Here is a 16,552-nt window from a genome sequence, read left to right as displayed (position 1 = left end):
ACTACCCTTTGCTGTTTTTATGTTTGATGATTTGTTTTTAGCTTCCTAATTTGTAGTTCTTTATATATTATGTTGATTAGCCTTTTATCTCTTAGAGATAATTGCAAATCTTTTTTTCTTAATCTGTTGCTCTTTAAAAATGTTAATGGAGATACTTTATTTTTAAGAAGAAGCAAGTGTTTGAACCAAAACCGAAATGTTGCTTCTTAACTTTATGCTTCCTTCACCATAAGAAGGTTTAAAGATTTTAAACTGTAGTACAATATGTAAATCTTTTCCTTTATGGCATTTTGGTTTGAGACTTGTTCAAAAAGGTGTTCTCCACAGAGAGATTATAAAAACATTTCCTATTGTGTCCTTCTGATATCTTTAGAGTTTCATATTTATGTTTAGTTCTCTATTCTGTCTCGACTTTATTATTGTATGCGATGTAAAGTAGCACTCTAATTTAGTTTTATTCAGATAGCCAAGTATCCCAAGACCATATTTATTTTTCGTTCCCAAAATTTCTTAGCTATTCTTTTGCATTTTGGAATTAGCTAATCTAACATTCATAAGACATTCCCATTGGGTTTTAAACTGTTATTTCATTGAATTTATAAGTTAATATGTAGAAGGCTGACATATTTACAGTATTGAGTCTTCTCAAGAACATGGTATACAGCCATTGATAATCACATCTTATTGCCATCCTATTTTGTATTTTCTACTTAACCTGATATCTCATTTCTTTTTGTTCCTCCTTTCCTTCCCTTTTTTGGATTAATCAAGTTCCTTTTTTTCTGCCCTTGATTATTTGGATGTTATTTACCTGGCTTTTTTCTACTGGTTGCCTTGAATTTTTTTTCACCAACATATTCTTCTGTCAGTTTTGAGTTTTATATGATATCTATAAAATTCCTCAATAGAACAAGTCATTAGCAAATTTTAACTTTCCCTATTAACTACTTTCTTTAAAAATACTTAGTTCTTTCATTTATCAGTGCTACGTATGAACATTGTTTAAAGCAGGGGTCAGCGAACTGTTTCCGTAAAGGGCCGTATAGTAAATATTTGATGCCACATGTTCTCTGTTGTAGCTGCTCAACTAGACCTTTGTTGTGGCACAAAGGTAGCCATACACTATATGTAAATGAATCAGTGTGGCTGTGTGCCAGTCACACTTTGTGGACACTGAAATTTGAATCTCATATAATTTTCACATGCCACAAAATATCCTCCTTCTTCTGATTTTTTCCAACCATTTAAACACGTAGAAACCATTCTTAGCTCACACCTGTACAAAACCAGTCCGTAGTTTGCCAACCCCTGGTTCAAAGAGTTAAATGGTTCTACAAGGTTTATTACAAAAAATAGCGATCTCTACAGGACTTCCCTGGTGGTCCAGTGGCCAGGGCTCCTCACTCCCAATGCAGGGGGCCCGGGTTCGATCCTTGGTCAGGGAAGTAGATCCCGCATGCTGCAACTAAAGATCCTGCATGCTGTAACTAAAACCTGGCACAGCCAAATAAATATATATTTTTAAACAATAGCAATCTCTTGCTTCCACCCACAGTGGTCCATCCATTCCCCAGAATCAACTACATTCAACCCTTTTAGCTGTTTCTTTTGGCATTTGCCTCTAGTTCTGTAAATAAATTGTTTATAGTGCTGTTTCTTTATTTTTTAGATTTTGGGAATTATTGACTTCTTACAGTAAAAGATGATGATGTAGCTCTTTCACCACCCCCATCCTTCCCGTACAGTATACAATCATCTGCATTAGATTATTCTTTGGTGTTCACGTTATCAAGTCTACAGCAACTCTGATGACTTTTCCTTTCTCTCCTGATGTTTTGTTTTCCTTAGAGTTAACACTTGTCTCTCCCCACCCCGTGTTGCTTGTTCTCTACTACTTATTATAGGTCAGCACTTCCCCAAACTGGCTATATCTCCGCTCCAGCTGCTGAAAGATGTCCTGCATATTTCATTCACTTGGAGCACTCTCTCCTGGAGCCTTTTGACTTGCCCTCCAGGCCCACTGCCCAGCTGCCAGCCTGGGTCCCCTTCCATCATCCTGGAGATTGCACTTGCCTTTCTTTTAGCTTGGGGCCCCAGTTTCATAAATCCCATCTCTACCTCTGTCATAGGTTCCTCTCTGGTTTTGGTGGCACGTCTTCTCTAGTAGCTTCCAGAAAAAGAATGCAGAGGAAGTAAACTATTTGAGTTCTTTTATGTTAGAAAACGCCTTTAACCTAAAAATTGACAGTTTGGTTATAGAATTCTAGGTGAGGAAATCGTTTTTTCCCCAAATTTGGAAGGCATTACTTCATTGTTTTCTAATTCTTAGTGCTTCACTGAAAAGGCTGAAGACGTTCTGTCTTCTGATTCTTTGAATGTGACCTTTTTTTTTTTTCTCTCTGACAGTTATTCTCTCGGCATATTGAAGATATTATTCAACTCTTCGGGATTTCATTGATGCCTTAGAGAAGGCAGCTTTCAGTCTAAAAGTCATGGTTTTAAAGGTAATCAGCTTTTACAATCTGGCTGCTTCTAAGATCTGTGTCTAAGTGTGGATCTATTTCCGTTTTATCCTGTTTGGGATCTCTTGAGCTTCTTTTTTAAAAAAATTAATTAATTAATTAATTGATCTTTGGCTGTGTTGGGACTTCGTTGCTGTGCATGGGCTTTCTCTAGTTGCGGCAAGCAGGGGCTACTCTTTGTTGCAGTATGCGGGCTTCTCATTGCGGTGGTTTCCCTTGTTGTGGAGCACGGGCTCTAGGCATGCAGGCCTCAGTAGTTGTGGCTCACGCGCTCTAGCACACAGTCTCAGTAGTTGTGGCACACGGGCTTATTTGCTCCGCAGCATGTGGGATCTTCCCGGACCAGGGATCGAACCCACGTTCCCTGCATTGGCAGGAGGATTCTTAACCACTGCACCACCAGGGGAGTCCCTTGGGCTTCTTGAATTTGTGGATTTATGTCTGTCATCAGTCCTGGAAAATTCTTAGTGACTATCTCTTAAAACCTTGCTGTTACCTTAGTCTGTCTTCCTGAGGCATGGCAGTTAGATTTTTTGTTAGATGTTCTCATTCCATCTTCTGTGTCTCCTATTTTTCAATTTTATTCAAATTTTATATTTCCTTGTGCCTCTGTGCTGCATTCTGGATGCTTTCTTTAGTTCTGTTTTACAATTTACTAATTCTCCAGCCATTTCTTATCTGTGATTAAAACCATCGCCTGAACATTTAAAAACTTTAAAAAATTGTGAAATCCATGCAGAGAAAGCTTTCAACAAAATTCAACACCCATTTATGATAAAAACCCTGCAGAAAGTAGGCATAGAGGGAACTTTCCTCAACATAATAAAGGCCATATATGACAAACCCACAGCCAACATCGTCCTCAATGGTGAAAAACTGAAACCATTTCCACTAAGATCAGGAACAAGACAAGGTTGCCCACTCTCACCACTCTTATTCAACATAGTTTTGGAAATTTTAGCCACAGCAATCAGAGAAGAAAAAGAAATAAAAGGAATCCAAATTGGAAAAGAAGAAGTAAAGCTGTCACTGTGTGCAGATGACATGATACTATACATAGAGAATCCTAAAGATGCTACCAGAAAACTACTAGAGCTCATCAATGAATTTGGTAAAGGAGCAGGATACAAAATTAATGCACAGAAATCTCTGGCATTCCTATACACTAATGATGAAAAATCTGAAAGTGAAATTAAGAAAACACTCCCATTTACCACTGCAACAAAAAGAATAAAATATCTAGGAATAAACCTGCCTAAGGAGACAAAAGACCTGTATGCAGAAAATTATAAGACACTGATGAAAGAAATTAAAGATGATACAAAGAGATGGAGAGATATACCATGTTCTTGGATTGGAAGAATCAACATTGTGAAAATGACTCTACTACCCAAAGCAATCTACAGATTCAATGCAATCCCTATCAAACTACCACTGGCATTTTTCACAGAACTAGAACAAAAAATTTCACAATTTGTGTGGAAACACAAAAAACCCCGAATAGCCAAAGCAATCTTGAGAACGAAAAATGGCGCTGGAGGAATCAGGGTCCCTGACTTCAGACTATATTACAAAGCTACAGTAATCAAGACAGTATGGTACTGGCACAAAAACAGGAATATAGCTTAGTGGAACAGGATAGAAAGCCCAGAGATAAACCCACGTACATATGGTCACCTTATCTTTGATAAAGGAGGCAAGAATATACAGTGGAGAAAAGACAGCCTCTTCAATAAGTGGTGCTGGGAAAACTGGACAGGTACATGTAATAGTATGAAATTAGAACACTCCCTAACACCATACACAAAAATAAACTCAAAATGGATTAAAGACCTAAATGTAAGGCCAGACACTATCAAACTCTTAGAGGAAAACATAGGCAGAACACTCTATGACATAAATCACAGCAAGATCCTTTTTGACCCACCTCCTAGAGAAATGGAAATAAAAACAAAAATAAACAAATGGGACCTAATGAAACTTCAAAGCTTTTGCACAGCAAAGGAAACCATAAACAAGACCAAAAGACAACCCTCAGAATGGGAGAAGATATTTGCAAATGAAGCAACTGACAAAGGATTAATCTCAAAAATTTACAAGCAGCTCATGCAGCTCAATATCAAAAAAACAAACAACCCAATCCAAAAATGGGCAGGAGACCTAAATAGACATTTCTCCAAAGAAGATACACAGATTGCCAACAAACACATGAAAGAATGCTCATCATCATTAATCTTTAGAGAAATGCAAATCAAAACTATGAGATATCATCTCACACCGGTCAGAATGGCCATCATTAAGAAATCTACAAACAATAAATGCTGGAGAGGGTGTTGAGAAAAGGGAACCCTCTTGCACTGTTGGTGGGAATGTAAATTGATACAGCCACTATGGAGAACAGTATGGAGGTTCCCTAAAAAACTAAAAATAGAACTACCATACGACCCAGCAATCCCACTACTGGGCATATACCCTGAGAAAACCATAATTCAGAAAGAGTCATGTACCAAAATGTTCATTGCAGCTCTATTTACCATACCCGGGACATGGAAGCAACCTAAGTGTCCATCAACAGATGAATGGATAAAGAAAATGTGGCACATATATACAATGGACTATTACTCAGCCATAAAAAGAAAGGAAATTGAGTTATTTGTAGTGAGGTGGATGGACCTAGAGTCTGTCATACAGAGTGAAGTAAGTCAGAAAGAGCAAAACAAATACTGTATGCTAAGACATATATATGGAATATAAGAAGAAAAAAAGGTCATGAAGAACCTAGGGGCAAGGTGGGAATAAAGACACAGATCTACTAGAGAATGGACTTGAGGATATGGGGAGGGGGAAGGGTAAGCTGTGACAAAGCGAGAGAGTGGCGTGGACATATATACACTACCACATGTAAAATAGATAGCTAGTGGGAAGCAGCCGCATAGCACAGGGTGATCAGCTCAGTGCTCTGTGACCACCTAGAGGGGTGGGATAGGGAGGGTAGGAGGGAGGGGGACGCAAGAGGGAAGAGATATGGGAACATATGTATATGTATAACTGATTCACTTTGTTATAAAGCAGAAACTAACACACCATTGTAAAGCAATTATACTCCAATAAAGATGTTTAAAAAATTGTGAAATCCGGCATATGCATATAAAGGTGCAGAAAACATCAACATTTAGTTTAGGAAGTAATGATAATGTAAACACACATTTAATTGCTATTCGGATCAAGTACACTAGCCTCCTCATGTCTCTCCAATCACCATCCCCTTCTCCCACTCTAGTGGGAACCACTATTGATGTTTATGCTACTGAAGCCCATGCTTTTCTTTCTTTTTAAAAATTAGTTAATTAATCTATTTTTGGCTGCGTTGGGTCTTCATCGCTGCCCGCGGGCTTTCTCTAGTTGCGGCGAGCGGGGGCTGCTTTTCGTTGCAGTGCACAGGCTTCTCATTGTGGTGGCTTCTCTTATTGCAGAGCACGGGGAGGCAGATTCTTAACCACTGTGCCACCAGGGAAGTCCCCATGCTTTTCTTTACAGCTTTACTTCCTTCCTGTGTATGCATCCCTAAACAACATCATTTCATTTTGCCTGCTTTTGAACTTTATAGCAGCAGAACCATATATAGTATGGGTTCTTCTGTGTTTGGCTTCTTTTGTTCAACATTATGCTTGTTCATTCATGTTTTCAAGGCTGTAGTTTATTTGTATTGTTGTTTCTAGCAGTTGGTTATTGGGAGTATTATTGTACCTGTCTTTCAAGGATATATCTAGGAATGCAACTGCTGGGCCATTCGGTATGGATGTCTTCAACTTTATGATATTACCAAATGCTTTCCCAAAATATTTGTACCAATTACTCTCCCACCAGGAGTGATTGAGGGTTCCTGTTGCTCCATGTCCTTTCTGAGATTTATTATAGTTTAAGTTTTGCCAATCTGCTAGGTGCATAGTGGTATCACATGTTTTTTTAAATATCAAGGAATAATTTGCATAGAATAAAATACACAGAACCAAAATATCTATTACACTATAATCACTCCTTGCTTCCCACTGGGAGAGCATTTTCAGATTGAAAACAGTAATGAAGGGCTTCCCTGGTGGTGCAGTGGTTAAGAATCCACCTGCCAATGCAAGGGACACGGGTGCGAGCCCTGGTCCGGGAAGATCCCATGTGCCGCGGAGCACCTAGGCCTGTGTACCACAACTACTGAGCCTGCACTATAGAGCCCGTGAGCCACAACTACTGAGCCCACGTGCCACAACTACTGAAGCCCACGCACCAAGAGCCCATGCTCCACGAGAGAAGCCATGACAATGAGAAGCCCGCGCATCGCAATGAAGAGTAGCCCCCGTTCACCGCCAACTAGAGAAAGCCCGCGCACAGCAACGAAGACCCAACGCAGCCAAAAATAAATAAACAAGTAAATTAATTAATTAAAAAAACAGTCATGAAGGTGCTTTTAGTTAAAAAGTAGAAACAGAACAGAGGCTCCACCTGTCTTGGCCTCACCTACCTCTCCTACCTCATCCTTGTCCACTGTACCGTGGTCTCCTGTGTTCCAGTTAGGCTGCTATGTCCATCTTTATTTTAGAGATGAGAAAACCGACCCTCTGAGCGGTTTATTAACTTCCTCAAGGTCTCAAGAGTGGTAGAGTCGGGATTTGAACTGGGCTCTATCTCCAAGGCTCTTACTATTATCCTTCACCATGCAAGAGACTCATTTGTTCGTGTTACAGCAGAACTGTCCACCCTAGGCTGTCAGCTCTGTGAGACCAAGGAATATGTCTGGCTTCTGTACCACATGGTAGGCGCTCAGGAAATATGTGTTGAATGAATGATTAGATGAAGGAATGAACCTGTTAGGATGCAAATCTCCCTGCCTATCTCTTCTATCCATCTGGCAGTAGCAATACAGCAAGCTGTATGGATTAATGGAAATGAGTTTATTCCATGCTCTACAAGAACAGTTCTCTATAAAAGGAGACCCACTGTTGGGTAATTCTTGGAAGAGAAGTCCAAGAACAGACAGGGCAGGTGTGGAGGGGGTTGCTAGCCACCTGGAGGTCATAGTGAGGTACACCCACAGAGCAAGGAGCCAGTGCTGAAGAGGAGGGGAGAATGTCCAGTCTGTGTCGGGCCCACCTCAGATGCACAAATCTTGCAAATGAAGTACTTGCGCATATGCATAAGTACCGTTATAGAGTGGAGCAATTTGTGTCTAATTCTCCCACCATTTGCATCTCACAGAAGTACCTGTTTTGTGATTCTTGTTTCCCAATGCAGGCGGAATCCACTAAGAGCCCAACTGCAAACTTCCCCTCCAATGTTCCCTCCTGCAGATCCCTGTCATCCAGTAAGGCTGGCCCCAGTGGCCCCTCCAGCCTCTCAGATGGGGAGCTGGCCCGGAACTTACAGGACAGTGTCAAGCACCGCATCCTGTACCTCTCAGAGCAGCTGAGAGTGGAAAAGGCCAGCCTGGACAGGAACACTGTGGGCTTCCTCAAGCTGGTGTCCACAGCTGGCCGGCAGCAGGCCCCCCACGTCTGGCAGGCCTTAGAGAAGGTGAACCAGCGTGCCTCTGCCACCGTTGCCCAGATTGAGCGAAGGCTCCACCGGTGTCACCAGCAGCTGCAGGAGCTGGAGGAGGGCTGCAGGCCCAAGGGCTTAGTGCTGAGGGCAGAAAGCAGCCTGGGGTACAACCGCGAGCAGCCCAGTGAGAACGCTCTGTTTCAGAGTCCCCCAAGCCAGGTGCGGAACACTGCCCATCCACCGACCTGTTTGATGTCATTAGACACCTCTCTCCAGAGAGTCACTCCCCAGCCTTGCAGCAGGGGAGGTCCTCGGAGACCAAGCATGGGGCCCAGCTGTGAGCCCTGCTGTGGCAGAAGGTGAAGGAAGAGCGGATCAAAGTCAAGACCTTCCACCTCAGCTTGCAGGTGTCCTATCAGAGCCTCAAGGAGCGGTATGTGGGATCCGGACGCGCTGGCTCAGCGGCCATGGCTCACGGGCCCAGCGGCTCCGCGGCACGTGGGATCCTCCTGAACCGGGGCACGAACTTGTGTCCCCTGCATCGGCAGGCGGACTCTCAACCACCGCACCACCAGGGAAGCCCTCCATTTCTATCTGGACACTTCCTGGGGTCCCAGCCGCCCTCAGAGGTGCCATACACCTTCCTCTGCATTAAATAATCCTTACAGCAGCTTCACCAGGCAGGAAGGGATTCGCTGAGATGAGCCCACATTCCCAGCACTTTCACGGAAGAACTCTGCAATCCCTTTAGCATCTGTGTGTTTGTGGGGAAGTGGTGATGGGAATCAATTGTCTTGTTTTCACAGAGAAATCCTACCCACATTGACGCCACTTGACAAATCCCTCAAGAGCAGTTAAGGAGTACGAAGCTTCAACCCATGGTCAAATAAGGTAGCCAGTGAGAATTCAGATTTCTTGTGGAGGTGATTTCCTTTTTGAAATTTTGAATTGTATTTTATTTTTTATACAGCAGGTTCTTATGAGTTACCCATTTTATACATATTAGTGTACATTTGTCAATCCCGATCTCCCAATTCATCACACCCCCCGCCCGCCCCCACCATTTTCTCACCTTGGTGCCCATATGTTTGTGCTCTACGTCTGTGTCTCTATTTCTGCCCTGCAAACCGGTTCATCTGTACCATTTATCTAGGTTCCACATATGTGCATTAATACACGATATTTGTTTCTCTCTTTCTGACTTCCTTCACTCTGTATGACAGTCTCTAGATCCATCCACGCATCTACAAATGACCCAATTTCGTTCCTTTGTACAGCTGAGTAATAAATAATAGTAATAAAGCTCTTCTTCATATGGACTGATTTCTTGTCTAGTTGTATCAACTAGCTATCCTCTCACAAGGCACAAGAGAATGAGGCAGCCGTCTGGGGCCTCTTTTATAAGGGAGGTAATCTCATTCATGAGGGCTCCCCCCTCATGGGCTAATCACTTCCCAGGGCCCCACCTCCAAATCCCATCCCTGTGGGGGTTAGAATTTAACAGGTGAATGAGGGGCAGAGGTTTACAAATATTCAGTCCATAGCAGTGTCTGTCCAACTATTGTTGCTCCTATGTCCCCTTTTTCCTGCTGAGATACTCAAGGTTTTCATTTACATTTTAACTTCTCTACTGCCTTCTTAGGCAATTATCAGTTTTCACTAAAACTTTACAATTCACCTATGAAATGGAAAACAGCGCTCACCATCTCTGGGTCTGCAAAGTGCCTACCCTACCCTCTCACTGGAGAGGTGTCCCATGGGTGCTGAGCAGGACTCCGACTCTTGACCCCCGCCCTCACCTGCAGCATCCCTTTCCCTCCATTGCCCACAGCAGAGGCCAGACTCAGCTGAAACTTTCAGAGAAATTTACTAAGAGAAACTTTGACTGAAACCATTGAACAGAGGGCATGATAACACAGAGAGGAACTTGTAACAGCCACCAGAGTCCGGGGGTCTCTGGCCCCCCCACCAGGGTCCCCAACAATGTGCCTCCACTACACCCCACCTGGCGGCCCTCCATCCCCCCACTGCCTCCCTTCCTGAGGGCCCTGCGGGTGGTGTCTCGCCAGGAAGATGGGTGCCGGCAATGCCCGCTCCCCCAGGTCAGCCACTCCCCCTCTGGCCCACATGCCCGGGGCCTGGCCCTGCCCTATGGCTGGAACAGGAAAGTCCCACGACAGGGCACCCACCACTGAGCGGACGACGGGGTGTCCCGAGGAACAACGTGGTGGCCTTCAGTTGTACTGCTAATTACTTTCACATTTCCAAGGAAATTCCTATTCCAATGCCATATTATCTTGTTCACCATCACAAAACAATATGGGAATCTTACAATTTGTTTTACACAATCGCAAAACTCTTGTCGTTGAACTGAATTAGTGCAAATACATGTGTGATTAATGTCATTTGCAAACTTAGATACTGAAGCTTATTAAGCCTTCTTTTAAATGGAACAATATTTGAAAAATTCCTAAAGAAAACACAGATGATATTCCATGTCATCTTACACAACAGGAACCCAAAGATGCTACACACCATGTTCCCCCCACTCGCAGGGGCCCTCACTACTTGGAAACTCGACCGCTCTCTCTTCAAACTCAGAGTGAAGGACCAGCCTCACTTGCTACCAGTGAACTTGGGCCTGGAAGGAGCCTGGCTGCTGCTCTGGCTCAGGCTCCCTCTTCCTCGTCGCTCACACCCTCTGCACACAGGGATGGGAAGGACCTGGGATCCAAGCTACTGACCCTGAGCAGATGCTCCAGGACCTGCCACTTGCTGGTCTCCGCGTAGGCCCGGGCACCCCACAGGAACTCGTGGCGGGCAGGGTCGCTGTGGGGCACCTGCCGGTCCTCCAGGTAGCCCTCCTGCACCCACACTTCGGTGAGCAGCTCCCCGGGCTCCCCATAGATGCAGGGCTCCCTCCCGGCACACACCCCCATGCTGCCGAGCACTCCCCACACCTCCTCCTCAGGGGCGCGGTCACCGAACAGGGTGATCACGCCCAGGACCAGCACCAGGAGGCCGGCCTCGGGCGTGCTCTGCCCATCGCTCAGCACTGCATCCCAGGTGAGGCCCAGGGTGGGGACCAGGACGTAGGTGCGCTCGCGGGGGTCCACCTCCTTCACATCCAAGCCAAACACCAGCTGCATTCACTCGCAAGCGTGGCTGAAGATCACGGGGAAGTGGTCCCGATGCTCCCGGAGGACCGTACTCAGCATCTCCGCCTTGGAGGTCGGCTCCCTGGGGCGATACTTGAGCAGGAACGCCACCAGGTCAGCCATCAGCACAACAAGTGCCTCCTGGGGCAAGGACTCGGCATAGGCGGAGAAGGAGGGGGCGCCAGGGGAGGCGGAGGACGAGGGGGATGCGGCCTCCTCCCCCGCAGCCCCCAGCAGCGGCGCCTCCACCGGACCCTGGGCCGGGACTGGGGCCTGAAGGTCGGCCTCAGGCTGGCGGAGCTCACTCATCTCGACCGGGGACCTGATCACTGGGGTCGGGCCGCCCACGGGAGTGTGAGCAGGGGACCTCGTACCTGGGGTAGAGAGGGGGTGTGAGCGGCCTCGGCGGAGAAAGGCACCCTGGGCAGCTCTGACAGAGGCCACTTACAGGTCTCATCTTAAAGGCTGCCCCCGGGCCTCACAGGGGCGCTCCTCCTGGGCGGCCTGTCCCCTGCCAACCTGAAGAAGGAAGTGAGGGGGCTCCTCAGGGTACAGCCAGCACGGCCCCAGGTTCTGGGGCTGATGGGGCATAGGGGTGACTTGGGTGTTGTGGGGTCCCCTCTGTTCTGGGAGGGGGAGCCCCTGGGTACACACTCAGGGCACGCACCTCCCCTTGACTCCTGGCACTGCCTGGGCCTCCTCTGCTCTGTACCCCGAGGACACGGTCCTCAGACCTGGGCCTTCGCCTCCCGGTTCCTGGAGCCCCTGTAAGAGGAATGGAGGGCGCACCTCTTGTGTAAACTGTGGCACAGCTCTGGGCCTCGGTGCTGGTAGGAGGATTGGGCCGGACACTGTGAGGTCCCCCCAGTTCTGAGTTCCGGGGTGGGTGGTCCCCTCGGGGCTCGCTCGTCGTGCTCACTGTTCCCCTTAAGGGCCTGGACCCTCCCCTTTGCAGGCCGGAGGAGAAACTCAGAACAGGACCCCGAATCTGAACAGAAAGCAGTGAGGGGGCCCCACAGGTGGCCGCACCTGCCCAGGGCCTCCCGAGGGTCCTAGGATGGAGAGATGCTGGGTCCTCACCTCCTCCTCACATCCTGCCTGGCCTCCCAGCGCTGACCACAGGGGCAGGTTTCTGTTGAGGCCCCTGTTCCAGGGCTGGGGGTCTGCTCAGTCCTCCCTCGGGGGCCTGGGAGTCCACCCTCTGCGGACCTGAAGGCTCACCCCTCACACCAAACACCTGACCTCCTGAGGACCCCGACCCAGAGGTCAGGAAACATCTCATCTGCTGACCGTGCTCTGGCGCCTCCAAGGCCCCCCCGGAAGGGCAATGGATCCCTCCCTGTGTTGGGGTCTAACGTCCTCAGTCCTTCCTTCCTCGCGTGCAGGCTGGACTCTGGGCAGGACCTGGGATTGTCCCGTCTGCCAGTGTGAGTCCCTGCTCCTTATACCAAGTCTCCAGTCTCTCAGAGACCCTGACGTCAGGACAGGCCTACCGTGCTCATCCCGCCGCGGGGCCTCCCACGGCCACCTGCAAGGGCGGTGATCTGGTGGGTCCCTTTTGTCCTCCCTCAGGGTCCCCTCAGTCCTGCCTAAGGGCCCTAACCTTAGTCCACCAGGGACCTGACATTTTACCCTCTGCGCTCATGAGACCCCGCCCCTTATCCCAGGTCCCCAGCTTCTCTGAGACCCGGAAGTCAGGAAGTGCTGATGTGTTCATCCCGCCCTATGACCTCACTGGGCCAACTCTGTTCTGGGGTCCATGTTTCCCTTAGTCCTCCCTCAAGGCCCTCACCTTGACTCCACGCAGGACCTGGCATTCTAGCCATAGCACACCTGAGAGCGGACGCTTATACCTGTTCCGAAGCCTCTCTGAGACCCGGATACGTAAGTGAGGACTCGCTGCCAAGTGCTCATTCCACCCCAGGGCCTCCCAGGGCTGAAGGCAGGGAAGGGTATAAGGGTCAGGGTCTCACAGAGACTGCGGAGCGGGTATAAGGGGTGGGGTCTCATAGAGGCTACGGAGGGGTATAAGGGGCGGGGTCTCAGGCAGGAACAGGAGAGAATACCAGGTCATGCGTGGAGTCAAGGTGAGAGCACATAGGGAGGATTGAGGGGAGCCTGGATCCCAGAACAGAGCTGGTTGTTGGAAGCCATATGGCGGGATGAACACATGCAGCACTTCCTGACATCCGGGTCTCAGAGACGCTGCGGAGGGGGAGCACGGGGCGGGGTCTCAGAGAGGCTGCGGAGGCGGTATAAGGGTCGGGGTGTCTGGTGGGCACGGGAGAGAATCCCAGGTCCTCCGTGGAGTCCAGGTGAGGGCCCTGAGGGAGGACTGAGGGGAGCCTGGACCCCAGAACACAGTTGGCCCTGGGAGGCCATAGGGCGGGATGAGCACGTGAAGCACTTCCTGACATCCGGGTCTCAGAGACGCTGCGGAGGGGGAGCACGGGGCGGGGTCTCAGAGAGGCTGGGGAGGCGTTATAAGGGTCGGGGTGTCTGGTGAGCATGGGAGAGAATCCCAGGTCCTCCGTGAAGTCTAGGTGAGGGCCCTGAGGGAGGACTGAGGGAAGCCTGGACCCCAGAACCGAGTTGGCCCTGGGAGGCCATAGGGCGGGATGAGCACGTGCAGAACTTCCTGACATCCGGGTCTCAGAGACAGTAGGGAGGGAGTACAGGGCGGGATCTCAGCGAGGCTAGGGAGGGGGTATAAGCATCGAGGTGTCTGGTGTGCATGGGAGAGAATCCCATGTCCTGCGTGGAGTGAAGGTGAGCTCCCTGAGCCCTGAGGGCAACCTGGATCCCAGAACAAAGTTGGCCCTGGGAGGCCGTAGGGCGGGATGAGCAAGTACAGCACTTCCTGACATCCGGGTCTCCGAGACCCTCGAGAGGGGGCGTCAGGGGCGGGGTCTCAGAGAGGCTGGAGAGGGGGTATAAGGGGCAGGGTGTCTGGTGGGCACTGGAGAGAATCCCAGGTCCTGTGTGGACTCAAGATGAGGGCCCTGAGGGAGCACTGAGGGCAACCTGGATCCCAGAACAGAGTTGGCCCTGGGAGGGCGGGGTGAGCAAGTGCAGCACTTCCTGACATCCGGGTCTCAGAGAAGCTGGGGACCTGGGTTAAGGGGCGGGGGTCTCATGAGCGCAGAGGGTAAAATGTCAGGTCCTTGGTAGACAAAGTCTAGGGCCCTTAGGCAGGACTGAGGAGACCCTGAGGGTGGACAAAAGGGACCCACCAGATCACCACCCTTGCAGGTGGCTGTGGGAGGCCCCGCGGCGGGATGAGCACGGTAAGCCTGTCCTGCCGTCCTGACGTCCAGGTCTCTGAGAGACTGGAGACTTGGTATAAGGAGCAGGGACTCACACTGGCAGACGGGACAATCCCAGGTCCTGCCCAGAGTCCAGCCTGCACGCGAGGAAGGAAGGACTGAGGACGTTAGACCCCAACACAGGGAGGGATCCATTGCCCTTCCGGGGGGGCCTTGGAGGCGCCAGAGCACGGTCAGCAGATGAGATGTTTCCTGACCTCTGGGTCGGGGTCCTCAGGAGGTCAGGTGTTTGGTGTGAGGGGTGAGCCTTCAGGTCCGCAGAGGGTGGACTCCCAGGCCCCCGAGGGAGGACTGAGCAGACCCTCAGCCCTGGAACAGGGGCCTCAACAGAAACCTGCCCCTGTGGTTAGTGCTGGGAGGCCAGGCAGGACGTGAGGAGGAGGTGAGGACCCAGCATCTCTCCATCCTAGGACCCTCGGGAGGCCCTGGGCAGGTGCGGCCACCTGTGGGGCCCCCTCACTGCTTTCTGTTCAGATTCGGGGTCCTGTTCTGAGTTTCTCCTCCGGCCTGCAAAGGGGAGGGTCCAGGCCCTTAAGGGGAACAGTGAGCACGACGAACGAGCCCCGAGGGGACCACCCACCCCGGAACTCAGAACTGGGGGGACCTCACAGAGTCCGGTCCAATTCTCCTACCAGCACCGAGGCCCAGAGCTGTGCCACAGTGTACACAAGAGGTGTGCCCTCCATTCCTCTTACAGGGGCTCCAGGAACCGGGAGGCGAAGGCCCAGGTCTGAGGACCGTGTCCTCGGGGTACAGAGCAGAGGAGGCCCAGGCAGTGCCAGGAGTCAAGGGGAGGTGCGTGCCCTGAGTGTGTACCCAGGGGCTCCCCCTCCCAGAACAGAGGGGACCCCACAACACCCAAGTCACCCCACTGCCCTGTCAGCCCCAGAACCTGGGGCTGTGCTGGCTGCACCCTGAGGAACCCCCTCACTTCCTTCTTCAGGTTGGCAGGGGACAGGCCGCCCAGGAGGAGTGCCACTGTGAGGCCCGAGGGCAGCCCTTAAGACGAGACCTGTAAGTGGCCTTTCTTAGAGCTGCCCAGGGTGCCTTTCTCCGCTGAAGCCGCTCACACCCCCTCTCTTCCCCAGGTATGAGTTTCCCGCCTGTCATCCGTGCCCATACTCCCTTGGGCGGCTCGACCCCAGTAATCAGGCCCCTGGTCGAGATGAGTGAGCCCCGCCAGCCTGAGGCCGACCTTCAGGCCCCAGTCCCGGCCCAGGGTCCGGTGGAGGCGCCGTTGCTGGGGGCTGCGGGGGAGGAGGCCGCATCCCCCTGGTCCTCCGCCTCCCCTGGAGCCCCCTCCTTCTCCGCCTATGCCGAGTCCTTGCCCCCTGAGTTACTTGCTGTGCTGATGGCTGACCTGGTGGCTTTCCTGCTCGTCAAGTTTCGTACCGGGGAGCCGACCTCCGAGGTGGAGATGCTGAGTACGTTTCTCCCGGGGCATCGGGACCACTTCCCCGAGGTCTTCCGCGTCGTTTGTGAGTGCCTTCAGCTGGTGTTTGGCGTGGACGTGAAGGAGGTGGACCCCCGCGAGCGCACCTACGTCCTAGTCCCCACCCTGAGCCTCACCTGGGATGCAGTGCTGAGCGACGGGCAGCGCACGCCCGAGGCCGGCCTCCTGGTGATGGTCCTGACCATGTCCACCCTGTTCGGTGACCGGATTCCTGAGGAGGAGGTGTGGAGAGTGCTAGGCAACCTGGGGTTGTGTTACGGGAGGGAGCTGCTCACCAAAGTGTGGGTGCAGGAGGGCTACCTGGAGTACCGGCAGGTGCCCCACAGCGACCCTGCCTGCTACGAGTTCCTGTGGGGTCCCCGGGCCTACGCGGAGACCAGCAAGTGGCAGGTCCTGCAGCATCTGCTCAGGATCAATAGCATGGATCCCAGGTTCTTCCCATCCGTGTCTGCAGAGAGCGTGAGCGATGAGGAAGAGGGAGCCTCAGCCAGAGCAGCAGCCGGTCCCGCGTCCAGCAGCTTCTCCCGTGGGGCAGGAAGGGGGGCTGATCCTTCACTCTGAGTT

General features: G+C 50.5%; 1 protein-coding gene and 1 pseudogene across 1 annotated transcript in view; one reads left to right on the top strand and one right to left on the bottom strand.

Moving 5' to 3' along the window:
- Positions 1-2,492: 2,492 nt before the first annotated feature.
- Positions 2,493-16,552, top strand: part of TEX28 (testis expressed 28) — a 188,697-nt gene continuing 174,637 nt past the window's right edge. The window contains 3 exon segments of the mRNA XM_065901325.1: positions 2,493-2,504; positions 7,806-8,247; positions 8,250-8,484. Coding sequence (XP_065757397.1) covers positions 2,493-2,504; positions 7,806-8,247; positions 8,250-8,484 — 689 coding nt within the window.
- LOC136142730 (melanoma-associated antigen 8-like) lies at positions 10,721-11,518 on the bottom strand (annotated as a pseudogene).

This window comes from Phocoena phocoena, chromosome X (genome assembly GCF_963924675.1).
Source record: "Phocoena phocoena chromosome X, mPhoPho1.1, whole genome shotgun sequence".
In the NCBI taxonomy this organism is placed as follows: domain Eukaryota; kingdom Metazoa; phylum Chordata; class Mammalia; order Artiodactyla; family Phocoenidae; genus Phocoena; species Phocoena phocoena.
The sequence above is the reverse complement of the archived record's forward strand: the minus strand, read 5'-3'. Positions and strand labels throughout refer to the sequence as shown.